At 40.3% G+C, this 22,888-nt stretch overlaps 1 protein-coding gene across 1 annotated transcript; it reads left to right on the top strand.

The window, feature by feature from the left end:
* Nucleotides 1–4,915: 4,915 nt before the first annotated feature.
* LOC116502531 (vomeronasal type-2 receptor 26-like) lies at nucleotides 4,916–21,536 on the top strand. Its single transcript, XM_032208412.1, has 3 exons — nucleotides 4,916–5,308; nucleotides 17,374–17,500; nucleotides 20,632–21,536. The coding sequence occupies exons 1-3, from the start codon at nucleotides 4,916–4,918 to the stop codon at nucleotides 21,534–21,536; spliced, it is 1,425 nt and encodes a 474-aa protein (XP_032064303.1).
* Nucleotides 21,537–22,888: the final 1,352 nt, after the last annotated feature.

Raw genomic sequence — 22,888 nt, 5'->3', positions numbered from 1 at the left:
TCCTTTCTTTCTCTGCCTGTCCAAATTAGTGAAGGACGTGCTGGCCCCAAACTGCCTGCTCATCCACATTCAAACCAGCCCACCCCCTTTTGTCTCCCAGTATGGGCTCTCTGGAGGGGGAGATTCTTTCAAAAGTCTGGAGCCCATCCAGGAAGATCAGGAATGCGAGGGGGACCCCTCCCCCTGGATGGGCTCTGGACCATGGAGCCTCATCCTTCTTTTTAACCAGGTGGCTGTTAGAGAGAAGAGGACAGTGCGTGCCCTTGGGCTTGTGCAGCAGCTGAATCCTCACCTCCTGTTCTTTGGCTTCTCTCTTGACAGCCACCTGGTTAAAAAGAAGGATGAGGGTTCGCTGGTCCGGAGCCCATCCATGGGGGAGGGGTTCCCCTTGCACTCCTTATCTTCCTGGATGGGCTGCGGAGTCATAGCCAGCCACACAGAGCCTCATCGCAGCTCCACCCATAGAAAACATAGGTGTGTGCGCACACCCCGTAAATTACAGCTTCAGAGACTTTGTAATGGCGGGAAGCAATTGGGAGAGGGGCTTTGGTCCTGTTCCGGGCTGTAATTGTGCTGGGCATGCACGTACCTATGTTCTCTTTTTTTAAAAAAAATAATCTTTATTGGTTGTACAATTTTTTAAAGAATAAGACATACAAAAACAAATACAATTTTAAACATACAACCCCCCTCCTCTCCCCACGGTGACAGTCATTCACAGCCCAACTTTTTTTCCCTTCCTTGTTGTTTAGTCTTTAAGCAGCATCTTCTCATTACAAAGTTCAGGAATCTATTACAATACCCATGTTCACTTTTAGTTCCCATCGTTAACAACTGCTATTTAACTTTCCCGGTTTTAAGTCCCTGCTGTTCTCCTTGTCGCCCACATATACCATAGGTTCCAGCTAAGATAATGTTCCGTTTTTCCTTTGTCCCTCAGCCAACCTGTCATTCTATCCATTTCTGCACATTCATAAATCTTTTTAATTATGGCATCTTCTGATGGTATGGTAGTAGATTTCCAAAATTGCGCATAGGTTATTCTTGTGGCCACAATTATATGTAGGCTCAAATGCCATATAGATTTACTCATGTTTTTTGGTTTTATGCTTAGTAAAAAATTCTCGGGTTTCAATTCCATGCTTGCTCCGGTAACCTCTTTTAGCCATTTTTGAATCCTTCTCCAGTATTTCGTGGCCTCAGTACAAGACCACCAAATATGGTAGAATATGCCATCCCTTCTTCCACATTTCCAACACAGTGGAGATAACCCAGGAAACATTTTGGCTAACCTCGTTGGGGGGAAGTGCCATCTATAAACCATCTTGTATATGTTTTATTTAAATGCTGTAGATATTGTACGTTTAATAGTCTTACTCCATAGATCCCATCATTTGCCCATTTCAATCTCATAGCCAAAGTTTCTCTCCCATGTTATTAGAAGGCTTTTATTCATCTCTTCTTTAGTATCTTGACAGGTCAAAAATTGATAAATCTTCGATAACATTTTCTTATCTCTGCCAAACAAAATCTTATCTAGCCCCTGAGGATTTGGGTAGATCCCAAACCATACCTTATCGCTTTTAAACCTATTTCTAATCTGCAAATATTCCCACCATTCCAGATTCCTGCCCTGCTGCTCTACTTCCATCTTTGTTTTCATGTTGCCATCTTCTGTCATAATGTCTTTATATGTTATGTTTCTTGTCCAATTAAATACACTGGGATGTGTTAAGGCCTCCAATGGTGCCAACCAGCACGGAACCCTAAGATAGTACTTTTTCCTCATCTTTTCCCACATCCCCATCAAAATCTTCTGAATATAATGTCCCATGAAGTACCTATGGGGGGGTATCTCTTTCTTGCCAGAGGGAGGCATGCCATCCCTGGGGGAGATCATGTCCCTCTATAGCCAATAGGCGCCTTCTACTCAACATCACCCAATCCTTCATCCATGTCATAATTGCTGCATTATGTCCCATTTCTTTACGTTTTTGTAAGGTTTGGGCTTTAATTTGTGCTTTCTTGCCTTGCCAAATAAATTGAGCCACTATGTACCTATGTTTTCCATGGCGTGGAGCCACAGCTGGAAGATGAGGAATGGGAGGGTGACCAGTGGGGCCTTGTCCTTCTGAAGAGGACCTGTCCCCAAAGAGAAAAACACTGCTGCCAGGTACTTTTACTCTGTGATTGGAACACAAGGTGACCACAGTATGTGTGTGCGCGCATATGTGTGTGAGTGAGTGAGTGAGTGAGTGAGTGAGAGACAGACAGACAGACAGACAGAGAAGGCACAGAGAGAGAGAGGGAATCAGAGAGCGAGAGACAGGCACACAGAGAGAGACAGAAAGGGGGAGGTTCACAGGTTTTGTTTTAACCATATTCATTAAATACCTAGAAACTCCCATTGTCAAAGCCAACAACCGGGACTCTCCTTCGCCCTCCTGGTTTCCCTCCTGCTTTGCTTCTTGTCCTCCTTTTTCTTCATTGGCCGACCAAGAAGAGCCACCTGTGTTCTCCGACTAACAATGTTCAGCATTGTGTCTATTGTATTGGCTAAAGCAATCACAGTGGTATTGGCCTTCCTTGCCACAAAACCAGGGAACAGGGTGAGAAAATGGTTGGGAAAGAGCTTGGCCAACTCCATCATCCTTTCTTGTTCTGGTGACCAAGTTTTCATCTGTGCCATGTGGCTGGGTATTTCTCCCCCATTCCCTGACTCTGACTTGCACACCCAGCCAGGAGAGATCATCCTTCAGTGCAATGAAGGCTCTGTCATCATGTTTTATCTTGTCCTTGGCTACAATATATGTGTTCCCTAGCTATCATTTGCTTCACCGTAGCTTTCCTAGCCAGGAATCTGCCTGGAGCTTTCAATCCCCCTCACAGTCACTGCTATGAAGCCTGGTTTCACACAGTCTATATGTGTAAGACTTTACTTTTTTCTACATTGGATTTCATTTTGTTAGATAGGGCCCAGTGTTCAAGTCTGTCAAGGATGACCCCCTCTTCTTTGGGGCAGCCCCTCAAGTATTGGATGTAGCTAGAACGGAGGGGGGGGAGAAGCAATTTAAAACCGGCTCTCATTTTGAACTCATATTTGGAGCTCTAACAGAAAAGAAAATCACAAACAGGTCCTAATCTGAACATTATGCTGGTTTCAAGAGTCCTGAATGCTTCATTGGTGTTAGAAGACAGACAGCATTAAAGTTAAGTGACATCACCCAAAGTAGTAAAATTAAATTGCTGTTTTCTATTTTTTATTTTTGTACCCCTTCCCCTTTTATTGTTAGTCACCCTGAGTCTCTCGGGAATAGGGCGGCATACAAACCAAATAAATCTAATCTAATCTAATCAAGATAGGGCTCAGTGTTCAAGTCTGTCAAGGATGACCCCCTTTTCTCTGGGACAGCCCCTCAAGTGTTGGATGTGGCTAGAACAGTAAAGAAGATCACAAACAGGCCCTAATCTGAACATTATGCTGTTTTCAAGAGTTCTGAATGCTTCATTGGTGTTAGAAGACAGACAGCACTAAAGTTAAGTGACATCAGCCAAGAGTAGTTCTGAACGCCTTATCTCTGGGTGACCTTCCCAAGCAGTCCTGGAGACAACAGGCCATCCTGAAGAACAGCAAAAGTCAATTCCCTTAGTGCTGAAGTTTCTTCCTCCAGCATCACTATCTTGACATGTCCTAACAAGACGGACTTCATCGCTGCCAAACATTCTCCCTTCCCCAAGTGTATCTGTGATTTTTCTTCAATATGTTTTTCTCCTCTGACGTTCTGTGCATGGAACCATGGAAGAACTTCAGACTCTCCAGAGAAGTTGTTCTCACTTTAATTATCACCATCTTGATCTTTGAGGCCTCTTCTGCTATGTCTCCAGTGACTGCTTGTGATGTAAACATTGAGACAGAAACAAAATGTAAAGGATATTGCATCAGAAAAGGAGAAATGATTCAAATCACATACTATGCAGCATCAGTTTAAAGACAAGCAGAGATTGTGCTCTCAAATGTATGTTTCTCTCATTTCCAGGGGAACCTCGGTTTGCCTTTTTCTGAATCCTGAAAGCTGCTGGGATTCTCATTTTGTGAGACTGCTTTAAATTCTTCTAACACTTTCTGTTTTTCTTGCTTAGAAATGGGAAGGGGGTTGATTCCTCTGTATGAATTATGGATCTCTTGCTTTTGCTTCTGATGCTTCTGATGCTTCTGTTGTCCCAGGGAGTCTCTGGGAAGCTTAGAACGAATTGCCTGATTAGTTTGGAGCACCAAAATGAAAACATGCCATGGAGCTTTTATAGGCCAGGAGACCATATGATTGGCATTGTTTCCTCTGCTGCAATAAAAGAGGAGATAATATTGCCTTTTGACGTGGCTCCTTCTATTCAAACTAAGTTGTAAGTCATTCAGTCTTTTATTGTCTATTCAGTCTGTTAAATTCTAACATTTCACGGAGTCCTACATTTTTATTCATTCATTTGTTCATTTGTTCATTTGTTCATTTGTTCGTTCGTTTGTTTGTTTGTTTGTTCGTTCATTCATTCATTCATTCAGACATTTATTTATTTATATCCTGTTTTATTATTTTTACAAATAACTCAAGGCAACAAACGTATCTAACAACTTTCCTCCTCCCGTTTTTCTAACAACAATAATCCTGTGATGTATGTTCAGCTGAGAGAGAATGACTGACCCCAAAACATCTAGAAGACTTTCATGATTAAGGCAGGATTTAAAGCCACAGTCTCCCACTTTCTAGCCAGGTGCATTAACTATTAGATTTACCCACTAGAATGTCTTCCTGAGCTTTGTTCTTAAAATTGATTCAGCCTTATGAATTATGGAGCTTCATTCATCTGGTTTTGGATCACTGTTTGTTTAAGACTCAATAGTCTTGTGGAAACAAAGAGGATGAAATGTTTTAAGAAAGTATTTTGTAGTTTCTTTGATGATGAAAATGTCAAAAATGAAGATGATAATGATCATAATGATAAAATGTACATTTTTAAACACAGGGGTCTTACTGATGTTTCAAAAATCCTACGCTACATATTCACCATTCAAGTGGTCAACAAGAACCCCCATTTCCTGCACAATCTCACACTTGGCTATCACATCCATGACAACTATTTGAGCACCCTTGGCACTTCACATGCCTTACTGAACATACTCTCTACTGGAGAAGCCAATGTTCCCAACTTCAGCTGTGGAAAGAAGGACAATATTTTGGCCCTTATTGATGGAGCTGACTGGGATGTTTCAATCCAGATGTCAACATTAGTAGGCTTCTACAAAATCCCGCAGGTTTGTACCATGTTTCCTGAAAATAAGACAGGGTCTTATTTTCCTTTGACCCCCAAAATAAGTACTTGAGATGCAGGAGGCAGTGAGTGTGGTGATCTCATGGCTGCTGCTGTGTTGCAATGTTTTTGGGAGGGCTTATTTTCAGGGGAGGGCTTATTTTGGCGCATGTGCACAAAAGCTGATTGGGCTTATTATCTGGGGAGGTCTTATTTTCAGGTAAACAGGATATATGTGATTTGTAATTTGTAAAATGAGAGGGAAGGTGGTTAGTTAGTGGTACATCCAACCATATCCTCTATGGATTTGAAGAACTCCTTTGGCCGTTGAAAGTGTTGTGACCAGTGAGTAAGATCATAATGGGGAGTAGACAAGGATCAAGGCAGACATATCTTGTCATGGTACCATCTCCATTGTTTGTGGGTTTCTATTGCGCATGTGTGAATGTGAGGAGAGCCTCTGTGTCCAATCAATGGGACATCTGTAAAAAGAAAGATGCAGCAGTGATGGAAAATTCATTTTTGCACCCCATTTAGCCTGAAGGAGGCTAAAGAATGAGCAAGGCTTCCCAGTAGAGAAAGAAGCACAGTAGGTACACCAGAAGAATCCCTGTGAAGGCCCTCTACCCATGGTTGCCACCTGCTCATTCAGCAGTACCCATGAGTGTAAGAGGAACTCCAAATTATGTACTACCTTTATTCAGAGTCTTAAGTACATTTTTTACTAAGTATACTTAAGACATCTTAAGTACATTTAGTAAAAACATATGTATGGATGCATAGTGATCAGTAGCATTAAATAACCAGTTTATTCAAAAAATTACATTAGCCAACGTATCAACTATTTTTACCCTAATCTGCTGAAATTCATCACAAAAGTCTGAAGGTGCCAGTGAGACTTTTCTTCCAACTGAACTATTCAATAAATATCTGACTGATATTTACATATATAAAGCTAAGAACTAATCAACAATCAACTATTCTAATGTATTCATGAGAACCAAGTTGGATTTATTAAAATCGTGTTTTTTGGACTTGATTTGATCCCAAGAATAACACAGCATTCTATTTTTTTTATTGAAAATTTTGAAAAAAAACTTTTACAAATGTTTACTTCTCTCCCCCTACTCTCCCCACCCAAACCCCACCCCCCAACCTTCCCCCTGACTTCCCAGAACCAATACAGGGTATAAATCTTTAACAAAGATATTGTAAAATAATTTTTTTTTAAAGTTAATATCATCTTTTATTTGAGCTTTAACTCCTCTTTGCTAGGCTAGCTCTAAACAGATTATATCATTCCTTGTTTCTTCAGTCGTAAGCTATCTGGAATTTCTTAGTCCCATATTTATTTATTTTGAGTATAGTCAATCCATCTTCTCCATTCCAATTTATATCTCTCATTGGAATGGTCCTTGAGATATGCTGATATTTTAGCCATCTCTGCTAGGTTGTTATTTTTAATGTCCTCCTTCCTTCTTCCAGTATTGCACCACTAGCAGTCTTGCTGCGGTTATTAAATGCAAAATCAGGTTAATCTCTACAACTGAACAATCAGTAATTATACCTAACAAAAATAACTGAGGGGTAAACTTTATCCTTTTTTTTAGAACATTTTGTACAATCCATCATATTTTTATCCAAAAGGCTTTAACCTTTTTACAAGTCCACCATATATGATAGTATGTAGCATCAGCACAATCACATCTCCAGCATTTAGGTTGTAAATTCAGATACATAGAGGCCAGTCTTTTAGGATCTAAATGCCATCTATAAAACATCTTATAAAAGTTTTCTCTCAAATTTTGGGCTTGTGTAAATTTTACATTTCTTACCCAAATCTTTTCCCATGTATCCAACATTATTGGTTCTTCAAAATTTTGTGCTCACTTTATCATACAGTTTTAACTAATTCTGTTTCCAAATCCACTTCTATTAATGCATTATATAGTCTCTTTTTATGCATTGGACTTTGTTCTCTTATTTGTTTTAATAAATTATCCTCTTCTTGCATAAAACCGATTTTTTGATCTTTTTTCCACCTGGCCTGTAACTGCCCATACTGAAACCATGTTTGAATTGCCTTTTCTTCCTTTAGTACATTCAAGGGTTTTAATTGTACTACACCTCTTTCTAAGGTAAGAAGCTGTCTGTATGTAATTACGTCCTGTTTTTGTACTATATTTATGTTTTCTATTGCGTGTCTAGGAATTGCCCACATAGGTATCTTATCATTTAGTTTGTATTGATATTTTTTCCAGACCCACAGTAGAACGTTCCTTAAAATATCACTTTTAAAGTTCTTATCTACCTTTTTGTCATATAGCAAGTAAGCATGCCAACCATATACCAAATCATGCCCTTCGATATTAAGTATTCTATTATCTGTTAAATTAATCCAGTCACCAATTACCGATAAAACTACTGCTTCATAATATAGTTTTAAATTTGGTAATTTCAAACTTCCTCTCTCACGCACATCTTGCATTATTTTTAGTTTTATTCTTGGCTTCTTCCCTGTCATACAAATTTATTAATGCCCTTCTGCCATTCTAGCAAATTTGCATCTTTTTAAAGTATTGGTATCATTTGAAAAAGAAATAATAATTTAGGTAGAACAATTATTTTCACTGCTGCTATTCTTCCCAACAAAGATAATTGTAATTTTTCCCAATTTTTCATCTCTGTCTGAATGCTGCGCCATAGTGGCTCATAATTATACTTATATAGTTTCCCATTTGAAGTTGAAATATAGACTCCTAGATATTTAACCTTTTTAACTATTTCACATCCTGTCATTCCTTCTAATTCTTCCCTTTGTTTCATATTTTTAACTAGCATCTTTGATTTCCCTAAATTTATTTTAAATCCAGACACTTGGCCGTATTGATTAATCATATTCATTAAAACCTTACTAGATTCCTGTGGTTGGATTAATGTTATAACCAAATCATCCGCGAAAGCACGTACTCTATATTATTGATGCCTAATCTTGATTCCCTGTAAATCATCTGATCCCCGTATTTTGTTCAACAATAATTCCGGAGTTATGATAAACAGTAATGGGGATAGGGGACAACCCTGCTTTGTACCTTTCTTGATTTTAAATAGATCTGTTAAGCTTCCATTGACTATGATTTGAGCTGTTTGTTCCTGATATATTGCTTTAATTGATTGTAAAAAGTGCTCTCCTATTTGCATTTTTTTGCATTATTTTCAATAAAAATGGCCAATTCACTCAATCAAAGGTTTTCTCAGCCTCTAGAAATATAAGCGCAACAAGGATTTGGTTATTCTTTCCCAAATATTCCAGTATATTAACAATTTGTCTTACATTACTTCTCATTTGTCTCCCTTGTATAAAACCTGTTTGATCATTATGAAGTAATTGCTGAATAACCAACATTAACCTATTCGCTAGTATTTTAGTAAAAATTTTATAATCTATTTTAAGTAATGATATAGGTCTGTAATTTTTTGGTTGACTAAGATTTTGATCCTCTTTTGATATCAGGGATATGAAGGCTGTCTTCCAAGATGGGGGTACCTTCCCTTCCATTTGGATCTTATTAAATAGTACCTTAAGAGGTTCTACCATTTCTAATTGTAAATTTTTGTAATAAGCCTCTGTCAAACCATCTGTACCCGGTGCTTTCCCTACCTTTAGCTGTTTAATTACCTGGAGAATTTCCCCCGAAGTTATTGGTTGATTCAATCTCTCCCTCTGCTCGTCTTTAACTATGGGCATTTTTTCTTTATCCAGGTATCTATGTATATCTAAACCTTGTATTTTGTCATTCATGTACAATCCTGTGAAAAATTCACAAAAAACCTTTTGAATCTCATCCTGTTGATACACTTCCTTCCCTTTATAATGTAATTTTGATATATTGCGAGATATCTGTTTCTTCCTAATCAGATATGCTAACCATCTACCAGATTTGTTTGCGTTACAAAAAGTGTTATGTTTTGCATATAGCAAGTTAGAAGCCACCTGGTCTGACACCAGCGTATTAAATTGCTCTCTTAATAAAGTAATTGCTTCTTTAATCTTCTTATCTCCTGGTTTTAATATTACCTCCTGTTCTCTCTTCCTGATTTCTTCCTCTAGTTCGATTCTTTTTTCCCCTGTTTATGTCTATGTAACCTATTTAAATTTATTAGAACTAGCCGCCCTGAGTCTCTCGGGATAGGGCGGCATACAAATGCAATAAACATTTCAACATTTCCTCGCATATACGCTTTACTTGTGTCCCAAACCATTTCCATAGATGTACCCTTATTCATATTAAAAACAAAATATTCTCTTAACAATTTTTTACATTTATTAATATTTTTCTCACATCTAAATAAGTTTTCATTCAATCTCCAAGTCCTTCTTGCTTGCGTCCCAAATTCCAGCTCCATCCAAACTGGATTATGATCTGATAAAGCTCTGGAACATATCTTCATCTTCTTTACCCTAGAAAGGAAATCATTGGTTGTTAGTATAAAGTCAATCCTAGAAAAGGATTGATGTCTATTGGAAAAAAATGTAAAGTTATATTCTTCTGCATTCCTTTCTCGCTAGATGTCTCTCAGTTCGAAATCATCCATCATATCGAAAAAGGACTTGGGTAATTTTCCTCGCATTTGGATATTTTGCTGGAGACCCTTCTTGTCTTTCTTGGTATCCATAACACCGTTCCAGTCACCCAATAATATGCAAGATCTATAGTCCCAATGTACTAACTTAGTATGGAGTGCTTAATAAAATTTAACTTGTTGTTGATTGGGAGCATATATTCCCATTAGAAGTATCTTTTCCCCTTCTAATACCATTTCTAATGCAATATATCTTCCTTGAGAGTCTGCTTCAATTAATTCGGCTTTCATGTCCTTTCTTAAGTAAATAACTATACCATTTTTCTTCTCAGGAGCAGAAGCTACAAAGTGTTGTCCAAGTCTTGTATTAATCAAATATTTCTGGTCAGTTGATCTAATATGAGTCTCTTGCAGGCAAATTATGTCATTCTTAAATTTTTCAAATAATGATTTATTTTCTTCCTTTTCTGTGGGGAGTTTAAACCGTTAACGTTCCAGGTTAAGAACTTAGTTTTCATCTTTAGCTCCCTGAAGCTTTTTAAGAGCCATCTGGAAATCCTGTAATTTGGCTTTCGGCCTGGCTCCACCCACTGCTTCTGAGCTAAAACCTGTGAATTCTTGGACGGTAGCGTGTGTTTGTTGTAAAGCTTGTTGCTTTTTTAACTCTTGTTCCATTCGCCTGGTAATCACATGGGTTTGTCTTTGCTCCTTCACTCCTTATAGTTCTGAGAGAGGAAGTTGGTCCATCCTTGATGATCCTTGTGTAACTTGCTGTCTATCCTCTCCTTCTTGTTCTCTTTCTCTAGGTCCTGGAGGGGGGGGTGTCCAGCTTTCAGTACATTATTATAAAAATCTTGAGCCTTCCATACTGAGTTAAGACAATATCTTTGCCCCTGGTAGGTAACTGCTAGCCCAGCTGGGGCCTCCCATCTGAACTGTTGATGATGATTTTTGAGCTCATCGACTAAGAAGACATAGTCTTTCCTCGATCTCAACATTTTGGGTGGTATTTCCTTCAAAACAGTCACCTCCTGACCCCCAATTGAAAGCTTAGTTGTGTAAGAATCTTGCAATATCAAATTCCACATATCTCTTGTAGCAAAATACACCATAATGTCTCTTGGGAGTTGCTTTTGTCTGGCGAGCCAGGAATTAACATGATATATCTTGTCAATCTGCCAATCAAAATTCCATCCTGACCATCCCATCAATTGATCAAAGGCTTCTGAGAAAATCTGCTTCAAATTTTTTTGATTTTTCTCTTTGAGGCGTCTTATTCTTAAGGCAAATTCCATCTGTCTATACTGCAGCATTATAATTTCATTTTCTGCATCACCAACATTTTGTTGAACCACATCCATTTTCGTTACCAGATTAATATTGGAATCACTAAGATCTTCCAATTTATCTTCAATTCCAGATACATAACCAGATAGGCACTTAAAAGCCTCTAAAATATCATCTCTAATTTGTTGGTTCCGAATCTGGACTGAATTCATAAGTTCTTCTGACAATTCCTTATGAGCAGCAGATATCTCTTCCTTTATTTTAATTTCCATCGCAGCAGCATGATTTTTAAAGGCCTCAGCTAAGGCCATGCTTAGATCTTTTTGCAGTATTTCTTGGGTCAAAGGCTCTCCTACAGGGGTAGGAAGGGATTTGGGGGAGAGTAGTGACTGTAATTTAGTTCTGGGAGCAGGTGAATTACCAGCGCTCTTCGAGGCATTAGAGGCAATCTTTTGCTACTTAGAAGCCATTCCACATTTAATCTTCTCCACCCAATTACTAAATCCAGGCAAACAGCTTGTCCAGCAATTACTATTTAGGTTAGTAATAAATCACTACTGATTTAATGATATTTAAATGTTTTGAGCTCCGTAGAAATCTGTGGCATCAGAGCCTGACCCCGCCTACAAAGCAGTTTGGCACCATTTTCTGTATATTTCTAGCAAGTAGTTTGTCAGAAGGAATTCTTTAAAAAATGGAATTAAAGTCTTAATACATACAATTAGAAGTTCTCCAGTATCAGCTCTGCCCATGTTGGAGTCAGTAATAAATCAATCCTTGAGTTGAGGGTGGACGTATGCCTTCATTCTGCAAAAAAGGCAGAAGAAGTCCTTGATTCACTATGTTACCAGGCGACTCCATCCTTCCACACCCAGATTTATGTTCTGGGGGGGGGGTGTTAAATGGAGCACTGCCCAAACACAGCTTACTCGCCTCCTCCTTCTATGCCCAGAGAAGAGGTAATCAAACTGTCAAACAGTTGATGGATCTGGAGCTGTTAAAAATAACAAATCCTCTCAGACCACATCCATCTGGAAATCAATAACACAGCATTCTTGATTGCTTTTTCAGATCAGTTCAGGGATTGTTTCAGAGGCTATGAGTGACAAAAGACAATTCCCTTTTTTCTACCGGATGTCCACAAAAGAAGGAATCCATTATCCAGGAATTGTCCAATTGCTCCTCCACTTCAGATGGATCTTAATTGGTCTCTTTGCTTCAAACACAGAGAATGGAGAGACTTTCATGAGGACTTTTACTCCTTTGCTTGTCAGGAATGGAATTTGTGTTGTTATGTCACAACAATTCTCAAATACCAACAACTTAGCATACTTCAGGCATGCCTTCTCCAAATGGAGACAAGTCAATGTTTTGGTTCACTTCCTAGAATATAGTTCCATCTGGGAAAGAATTTATCCTTTCCATTTAACACTTGAAGGTTTGCCAAGACCCGTTGAAGGGAAAGTCTGGATCATGACAGGCTTGGGAACATATAACAGGAAAAAGCACATGCTTTACAAACATATCCATAGTATCTGGACGTTTGCTTTTCTGCAGAAACAATGGTTTAATGATAATACATTTGTACCTATTTTGTTTCTGGACCCTGATTTTGAAGAACAGTCTTTTCACTGTTCTTTATCCAAGAACATCTTTTCGGTCAAAAGTCGGAAAATGTGCACCCAGAAAGCACCAATGGAGAGTGAGAATAAAAGGAACAGGATCCAGATTAAAAATCAATACTATATTCACAGTGTTATTAAGACATTGGCCTATGCTTTGAATGCTGCATATTCCTCCAGATCCAGGAGGAGAAGGAAGGAGAGTGAAAAGAGTTTGAGGGCTCTAAGATTGCAGCCATGGGAGGTATGGTGTCCTAACATCAAACTTAGTTCCTTTAGAGAAGAAGTGCAAAGGAGGAGGGGAACCTTTTCAACCTCCTTGTGCTACAAATGGCCGATAGGTTTGGCCAATCTAATCAACCATGGGATAAGTTTCCAAAGAGTGGGCACTGATGACACATATTATATAGAATTATTTCCAATATTTAAAAATGCATTTAAATAGATTCCGTTATGCATCAGTCTGTGATTAGCATAATAGAATTTTACATTCATAAATTTGAAGGAGATCTTGGGGTCATCTAGCCCAATTTTTTCTCTCTGCAGGAATCTGAGCTAAATCTTTGATTGATGGTTGCTCATTCTTACCATTATGGCAATTAGTGAAGGGGAGACAGGAGTTCTAAAACTGCTCCTCTTTTTCTTTTCATTCAGCCAATATCTCTCTTGTGACAAAGTTCATTTCCTCATTTTGGACTCATTCATTCTGGAATACCAGATAAAACATCTTAAGCTTAGTAAAATGAGGGCCCAGATTGTTGGGGACAATATGCTTACTCTGTAAACCTCTTAGAGAGGGCCGTAAAGCCCTGTGAAAGTGGTACATAAGTCTAAGTGCTCTTGCTTGTTCTATAAAATGGCTAGTTCTTACACGCTCTTGTTTCAATGTTAACAATCATTTTATTAGTTTATACAGGTGAAACTCAAAAAATTAGAATATCGTGCAAAAGTTCATTTATTTCAGTAATGCAACTTAAAAGGTGAAACTGATATATGAGATAAGACTCATTACATGCAAAGCAAGATAGTTCAAGCCATGATTTGTCATAATTGCGATGATTATGGCTTACAGCTCATGAAAACCCCAAATCCACAATCTCAGAAAATTAGAATATTACATGCACTCAATAAAATGAGTGCCCATAGAACAATATTGGACCTCTGAAAAGTATAAGCATGCATATGTACTCAGTACTTGGTTTTGGCCCCTTTTGCAGCAATTACTGCCTCAATGCGGCATGGCATGGAAGCTATCAGCCTGTGGCACTGCTGAGGTGTCATGGAAGATCAGGATGCTTCAATAGCAGCCTTCAGTTCTTCTGCATTATTTGGTCTCATGTCTCTCATCTTTCTCTTGGCAATGCTCCATAGATTCTCTATGGGGTTCCGGTCAGGTGAGTTTGCTGACCAATCAAGCACAGTAATCCCACGGTCATTGAACCAGGTTTGGTGCTTTTGGCAGTGTGGGCAGGTGCCAAGTCCTGCTGGAAAATGAAGTCAGCATCCCCATAAAGCTCGTCTGCAGAAGGAAGCATGAAGTGTTCCAAAATCTCCTGGTAGATGGCTGTGTTGACCCTGGACTTAATGAAGCACAGTGGACCAACACCAGCAGATGACATGGCTCCCCAAATCAACACAGACTGTGGAAACTTCACACTGGATTTCAAGCATCTTGCAGTATGTGCCTCTCCATTCTTCCTCCATACTCTGGGTACTTGGTTTCCAAATGAGATGCAAAAGTTGCTCTCATCAGAAAAGAGGACTTTGGACCACTGAGCAACAGACCAGGTCTGTTTTTCTTTAGCCCAGGTAAAACACTTCTGACGTTGTTTGTTGTTCAGGAGCAGCTTGACAAGAGGAACTTTTCCCTTCCACATAACTTTCTAATGAAAGTTGTAATGATACAGCACTTTGGGAACATCCAAATTCTTTTGCAATTACCTTTTGAGGCTTTCCCTCCTTATGGAGGGTGTCAATGATGGGTTTCTGCACAACTGTCAGGTCAACAGATTGTGATTCCTACTGAACCAGACTAAGAGACCAGTTAAAGGATCAAGAACCCTTTGCAGGTGTTATGGCTTAATTAGCTGATTAGAGTGGGACACTTTGAGCCTAGAATATTGCACCTTTTCACAATATTCTAATTTTCTGAGATTGTGAATTTGGGGTTTTCATGAGCTGTAAGCCAATCATCGCAATTATGATAAATCACGGTTTGAACTATCTTGCTTTGCATGTAATGAGTCTATCTCATATATTAGTTTTAATTTGCATTACTAAAATAAATGAACTTTTGCACAATATTCTAATTTTTTGAGTTTCACCTATAATATATCATACAAAGAAAATAGAAAAGTAAATAATAGGAAACATAGGGAAGGAAAATTGTTGAATTTATTTGTGACCTGCAATGTTCCCTACAGTTGACAATTTTTCCAATTATTTATTTTGTCAATATATGATTAACAAATTTTTCTGAACTCTTTTTTAATTACAAAGATATGAGTGATACTTGCACTCCCCACTAAGCATACTTACAAATTAGATTATTTTAGAAGAATGAATCAAATATGAAAAGGTCATATGGAATATTTATCTAAGTCTCAGGTTTTAAAATTCCTCAATGTTTTGATTCTAGTTCCACCCCTTCCTGGAGAAGAATGAGTTTTGCAATCTTTCCCACCGGAAATTGTACTTGGACAAAAATGGAGAAATAGCAGCAGATTTCAAAATCATGAGCTTAGTGATTGTCCCCAAAGAGGATCTCATCAGAGAACAAATGGGGACATTTGAAAGACAGACACTTGATATCAGCCAAGATGCCCTGTCAGAGCTGAAGTTGCTCAACAAGGTAGCTTACTTATTTTTTTATTTTTCCGCAACCCTAGGACCTATTTCAAATTACTACTAGTTTAGTGGTCATGGCTTGATGGGCATGACAGGGAAAGGATATTGCAAAATCCCCATTTCCTCTCGATCAGCTGGGACTCAGGAGTAAGCGAATAGAAGGGGGTGGGGCTAGTTAGAAGTGGTATTTACTGATTCTCCAAACTACTCAAAATTTCCACTACCAGTTCTCCAAAACTGGTCAGAACCTGCTGAATACCACCTCTGATTTGAATGGATCCAATAAAATTGGTCATGTCTGGATTAGCATCTCAGTGAAATCCCAGTGCAAAATGAGATTTCAAATCAAGATTCATGTTGTCAGATTAGGGATATTGTCCTCTGAAAGAGAAGGACCAGGGTCTGTGATGTTGTTAAGCAGCTAAAACTTTGCCAGAGTTATTCATGCCTCTCTTTCTAAAATTGCGTACGTTTAAATCGCCAAACTTGAAACTCATGGATATGTGAAGAATGGAGGAAAGTGTGTTAACAAAACCTTGAGGAGGAATTAACTGATCGTCGCTTAATGCTTTCATCTTTTGTCAATTCTTTCCATCAAGACTTAATTAAATTTATTTTAATTTTATTGATTTATTTAGTTTGTCACTCATGTACAAGATAACATTAATAAGAATAAACATGAATAAGAACTCAGGTAATGGGTACAAATAAATGGGACAGTTGTTCCTGGATGGCAGGCACTGCAGTATAGAAAGAATGTCTAGTTTTTGAAGAGCTGTGTGTATGTGTTTTGTGTGTGTGTCAGTGGTGGGTTTCAAAAATTGTTTGAACCTACTCTGTGGGTGTGGCCTCCTTTGTGGGAGTGGCTTGCCGCCCATGTGATCGGATATGAAGATGCCGACGACACTTGTCAGAACCACCTTAAATTACCTCACACACAGCACTGGCATGCATAAGAATATGATGTAAACTTGTTTTTTAAAAGGCATCTTTGGTTTGCGTTAAAACAACTTCAACACACACAACGTTCTGATTGCACCACAAACGCAGTAGTCATCCTTACCTTTCACAGAGGCACTGAGTTTTATAAATATGAGCATGATAGTGTAGAATAATCATATCCAAGGACCAGTGGTGGGTTTCAAAAAATTTTGGAACCTCTTCTGTAGATGTGGCCTGCTTTCCGGGTCCACTGGTGAACCTCTTCTAACCGGTTCAGTAGATTTGACGAACCGGTTCTACCGAATAGGTGCGAACTGGTAGGAACCCACCTCTGGTGTGTGTGTATATATACATACACATACAGTATATAGTACATAATGTATCTATGGGTTTGCCTGTAGTCTATACTATGTAATGTATGTACACATATGGCATATATACGTAGGATTAAACAATATATTTTGGATATACAGAAGTAGTAAATAAATAGACAGAGGAATTGTATCTCGTTGAGGCCTTTGAGGCGAGGAGAGGCCATGGAAGGCTCCCTTTGACATGAGGGATGTCCAGTTGGCCACACCCACCCAGTCACATCACCAACCAGTCACATGACCATGAATCTATGCCCACCATTACATGACCAACAAGCCACACCCACCTAACATGCCACACCAACAGAACCAGTAGTAAAAAAATTTAAAATTCAACCCTGGTTCATGTCAAGCTACATTTTCCATGGTTGGTGTGTCTTAACATATTTTTTGGCATTTCTTCTTCTTCTGCTTAGTCTCTGCCTCAGTCCAAATGTGTAGAAAAATGTCAGCCTGGATTTGTCAAGAAGGCTCGAAAAGGAGAGCCAGTTTGCTGCTATGACTGCATTCCTTGTCCGGAGGGTACCATCTCTACTCGGATAGGTGAGCGACTCCCAACAAGAGTCTTAGATCCATCCATATCACTCATCATTGCTTAAAATTGTCACCAAATCTAGTATGGAAATATATTACTCCAACTTCACACTTTTAGAAACTATATTCTTGCAAAAATAGATAAAAATTGATTTTTTTTCTTGAATTCATTTAGAATTGATCATTAACATTAATTAAATGATTTAATGTTAATTTTTTCTTTGTTTGCATAAAATTATTTCTTTCATTATTTATAAAATTTACATGGCACCCATCGCATGATTCTGGGCATAAACCTACTATAAAACATTTTTACAGAACCAGATAAAAGTAATGAAACGTTATAAAAAAAGACTGTGTGAGGCAAATAGATTAAGATGTTATATGTGATGCATTCAGCTCACAGAGAGGTGGCAATACATTTCCTTCTATTTTCCTATGCTCTTTGTGTGCGCAAATAGTTAGAACTGGCTTTTCTACTTCTGTACCCATATGAAATATTCAGTGAAGTTATACCCTTGGTAAATATAATGACCCAGGAGTTTCTTTTGCTGTCTAACCCAGTGGGACGGTTGACATATGGTATCATCCATAATCCACCTATGGCCAAACATATGTGCTGTTGTAGTGGAGACCAAGCACCTGATAGTTCAATGGGGATGAACACACTTTGACTCAACCCTGGTAAGATGGAGTGGCTTTCTGTTTTTGACCTCCAAAGGTTCTAGTGATAAGCCATCTCAGAGTCTGGATGAGGTGGCTGTTAGGAATACAATCTAATGGTTGGGTTGGCAAAATATAAATCATGTAACAATGCTATACCTGCTTCTTTAAATCATACTGTAAAATGTGATTGGTTGCTGTTTTGCTCAATCGGCCATAAGAGGGAACCAGAATGACTGTTAGCTCTCTGTTTATTACATGTTGGGCTGATCTGATCTGAGTGTTTTGGAAGCTGGCTGTTAGAAAGTGCCGTGAGCTACTGTGTTTTGCAACTGCCAGCAAACTTTGGGTACCAGACTGTTTGTATGATTATGGACTATGTTATTTGGATTATCCCTTAACTGAAAGACATTGATGACTGACTGTCTTATCCGCGTATGACTTGGACTGTTTGATGGACTCTAATACCTCTATTTCCATGAAAGTAAAAGTGTATTTAAACTGCAGTGTCTCTGTATGCTGATTTGTGTGTTCTCCAACAGAAATCTCACAACGCTTCTCTGAACGCACTTGCTCTCCCGACGGGGAGTTTACTTAACAGTGGCACTCTTCTGAATAAAGATAGTACATAATTTGGGGGTCCTCTTAGAGTCATGGAATCAGAGGTGGGTTCTTGCCGATTCTATCTGGTTTGCTAGAAGAGGTTCCACAAATCTACCGTGCCATTTAGACCCGGTTGGAATACCTGGCAATCTCCTTTCATTCTCCGTCTGCCTCATTCACTCATTCAGGCAGCAGAGAATGAAAGGAAATTGCATAGCCGAGGGCAAAGGAGCCTGCAGCCTCCTTCATTCAAATGTTTGGGCAATGGGGGGCTTTCTTGCATGCTTCTTTCTTTCTCTAAAGGCGTGCAAGAAATCCCCCCCATTGCCCCAGCGTGTCCTGGAACTGCACTATGAGGTAAAGGAAGTAGGTCTTGAGAGAGTCTTTCCGTCCCCCTCCAGTGATTCCATGCCGAAAGAGAGGAGGCGGGCTGGTTTGAATGGAGGTGAGCGGGCAGTTTAGTGGCCCGCCTTCTTTGCTAGTTTGGGTGGGTGGAGAAAGAAGGCATGTAATAGTCGAGGGCGAAGGTTGTCCCCTTCGCCCTTGATAACAGGGGTGCTTTATCACAAGCCTCCTTTCTTTCTCTGCCTGTCCGAATTAGCGAAGGAGGTGCTGGCCCAAAACTGCGCGCTCGTCCACATTCAAACCAGCCCACCATCTTTTGTCTCCCAGTATGGACTCTCTGGTTCTTTCCAAAGTCCAGAGCCCATCCATGAAGATGAGGAATGTGAGGGGAACCCCTCCCCCTGGATGGGCTCTGGACCATGGAGCCTCATCCTTCTTTTTAACTAGGTGGCTGTCAGAGAGAAGAGGATAGCGTGTGCCCTTGGGCTTGTGCAGCAGCTGAATCCTCACCTCCTGCCCACGTGGCATGTGCTGTCCTCTTCTCTCTTGACAGCCGCCTGGTTAAAAAGACGGATGAGGCTTTGCTGATCTGAAGCAAAGGCGTTCCCCTTGTGTTCCTCGTCTTCCCAGATGGGCTGGGGAGTCATCGTCAGCCACGCAGAGCCTCGCCGCAGCTCCATGCCATAGAAAACATAGGTGTGTGCGCACACCCCATAAATTACAGCCTCGGAGACTTCGTAATGGCAGGAAACAGTTGGGAGAGGGGCTTTGGTCTTGCTCCGGGCTGTAATTGTGCTGGGCGTGCACACACCTATGTTTTCCATGGCATGGAGCCACAGCTAGAAGATTAGGAACGGGAGGGCCACCAGCGGGGCCTTGTCCTTCTGAAGACGACCTGTCCCCGAAGAGAAAAACGCAGCTGCCAGGTACTTTTAACCTGTGATTGGAACACAAGGTGAGCACAGTATGTGAGTTTGTGTATGTCTGTGTGTGTGTGAGAGAGAGTGACAGACAGACAGAGAGAGGCACAGAGAGAGAGAGGGAGGGAGGGAGGGAATCAGAGAGAGAGACAGACAGACACACAGAGAGAGGCAGAAAGGGGGAGGGAGGGAGGGAGAGATACAGATAGAGGCACATGAGAGAGTGATTAGTGAGAGAGAGTGATTAGTGAGAGTCACACAGAGTGAGTGATTAGTGAGTGAGTGAGTAAGTGAGAGACAGACACACACACACATATGCACACAGAGTGACAGAGAGAGAAAGGGAGGGGAGAGAGATAGAGACACACACAAACAAATAGAGGGTGAATTTATTGTTGTTTTTATAGTCATAGATATGTGATTGGGAGGTTTGCTGGAGTGTGAAGTGTCCAAATTTTGGTTTAAGATGGGAAGCCAGGATAATTGCACACATTTTTACAATTTATCATGGCTTGCCTCTCTCTTAAAATCGGCTGATATCCAAACAAGGACTTTCTTTAAATGTGAAAGGACAAACTTTAAAAGAAATATTATTTTCTGTTTTCTCAGATGCTGAAAAATGCACCAAGTGCCCAGATGATCAATATCCAAATGAGAACCGAATTCAATGTATCCCCAAGAGAATAAGCTTCCTGTCATACGAGGAACATTTGGGCATCATCCTGTCTTCCTTTTCTCTAGTCTTGTTTCTAATCACAGGTTTTGTTTTAACCATATTCATTAAATACCTAGAAACTCCCATTGTCAAAGCCAACAACCGGGACCTCTCCTTCGTCCTCCTGATTTCCCTCCTGCTTTGCTTCTTGTCCTCCTTTTTCTTCATTGGCCGACCAAGAAGAGCCACCTGTGTTCTCCGACAAACAGTGTTCAGCATTGTCTTCTCAGTATCTGTATCTACTGTATTGGCCAAAACAATCACAGTGGTATTGGCCTTCCTTGCCACAAAACCAGGGAACAGGGTGAGAAAATGGTTGGGAAAGAGCTTGGCCAACTCCATCATCCTTTCTTGTTCTGGTGGCCAAGTTTTTATCTGTGCCATGTGGCTGGGTATTACTCCCCCATTCCCTGACTCTGACTTGCACACCCAGCCAGAAGAGATCATCCTTCAGTGCAACGAAGGCTCCGTCATCATGTTTTATCTTGTCCTTGGCTATATGTGTTTCCTAGCTATCATTTGCTTCACTGTAGCTTTCCTAGCCAGGAATCTGCCTGGGGCTTTCAATGAGGCCAAACTGATCACCTTCAGCATGCTGGTTTTCTGCAGTGTCTGGGTCTCCTTCCTGCCCACCTATGTGAGCACTAAAGGAAAGTTCATGGTGGTCGTGCAGGTCTTCTCAATCTTGGCCTCCAGTGCTGGTCTACTGGGCTGCATCTTCTTTCCTAAATGCTACATTATCATCCTGAGACCAGATCTAAACACTAAGGAACATCTAATGATAAAAGTGGGAAACTGATTGTGAATTTGTTTCTTAGGCTGATAACATTTAATTATTCATTGAAGTTATAACAAGGTTTATCTGCTTCCTTTGCATCTGTTTCATAATTAAGGTGTTTTAATATTGAAACAATTAAAACTATGAAGTTTAAGAAGAATGAAATTAAGATCCAACCTAATAATCAAACATAAAGTATGTGAATTAATAAATAAATGTATCATTCATTTATCCACACTTTTGTTCAGTGTGCTTTGCTTCTTGGACACAGAAAAGGCGGGTGAAGCTGGTGATTGGCATGGTCATATGAATCCCATTTGCAAATTTGAATCTAAATAATGTCGCGGGGTGGCTGACTCTGGATGACATTTGGTATTGCCTCTTGGAAGGAATTTTGGTCCCAGGATGCAGGTTAATGGCAGAATCACAGACAAACAGACATTTATTCCAACCCCCCCCAATATCTGCAAACTCTGTGTACTTGGTTGGGAATCTCCCTGTTAGTGCTCCAGGAAAGCTGTGGGGGTGGGGAGGAGGGTTGGATGAACTATGGTTTTGAGAAAGGCAATTGAACTGCGCATGTGCGAAGGAATATGTCTGCGGAGCTTCTCGCTCCGGCACTTTTGCGGGAAAAACACCAAAAGAAGGAGAAACTGCCCCCCAAAACTGAACGAGAGAGAGACCAGGGCACGAGTGATCTCTAGGGGGGTCTGGTGCTGGCAGCGGACTAGAGAGATATCGCTCTCAAAGGCTGCCTTTTAAGAAAAACGCCGACGCTGTTTGGGGGCCGCCCGGAAGACGCTGCGGCCCAGCTGATCCGGAGAAGCATTTGAAAACGCTGCCCGGGTGCCGTCTGGAAGGCATTGTAGCCCAACTTGGCTGGAGATGTTGGGTAATATGTTTGGGGGTGCTTTTACAACCCGGCTGGCCTGAGAGAGCCTCGATTTTCTCCATCTGCTGGCTGAGAGACTTCCCCCCCTCCCTCTGCTATTCTCTCCTCCACGTTTGCTTCTCTAGTCGCTGTGGCCGTTTTGAAAACGCGAGTCTCCATTTTTCGGCGGCTTGGGTAGCTGGATTCTAACACCAAAGCAGCCAGGTTCCTACTGCAGTTTTTCTCAGGCCGGTGAGGGAAGAGGCTCCTGTAAGAGAACGAACTCCAGGGGGCCCGAAGAAGCAAACAGCTGGGTCGCCGTTTTGGACGGCCCTCGTATGATGCCTTTGGGTGGCACCTCTCAGCTTTTTCGGTATTTTCAGCTGCGCCTTCCCGACCTTAAGGACTGTGAGGAGTTCTTAGAGTTGCACTGGACTATCCATCTTTTTTGTCCTAGGGAGAAGGCGGTCAGCCTGGGACAGCACTGGGAGAGAATGGGAGG

Source organism: Thamnophis elegans, chromosome 2 (genome assembly GCF_009769535.1).
Source record: "Thamnophis elegans isolate rThaEle1 chromosome 2, rThaEle1.pri, whole genome shotgun sequence".
NCBI lineage: Eukaryota > Metazoa > Chordata > Lepidosauria > Squamata > Colubridae > Thamnophis > Thamnophis elegans.
Note: the sequence above shows the minus strand (reverse complement) of the source record. Positions and strands in the feature narration are given on the sequence as shown.

Excerpts from the sequence above, each read along its gene's own strand:
- LOC116502531 (XM_032208412.1), top strand. The coding sequence starts at position 4,916 with ATGAAATGTTTTAAGAAAGTATTTTGTAGTTTCTTTGATGATGAAAAT. Across the intron at positions 5,309-17,373 it reads GCTTCTACAAAATCCCGCAG|TCTCTGCCTCAGTCCAAATG; the intron begins GTTTGTACCATG and ends TCTTCTGCTTAG. Across the intron at positions 17,501-20,631 it reads TACCATCTCTACTCGGATAG|ATGCTGAAAAATGCACCAAG; the intron begins GTGAGCGACTCC and ends CTGTTTTCTCAG.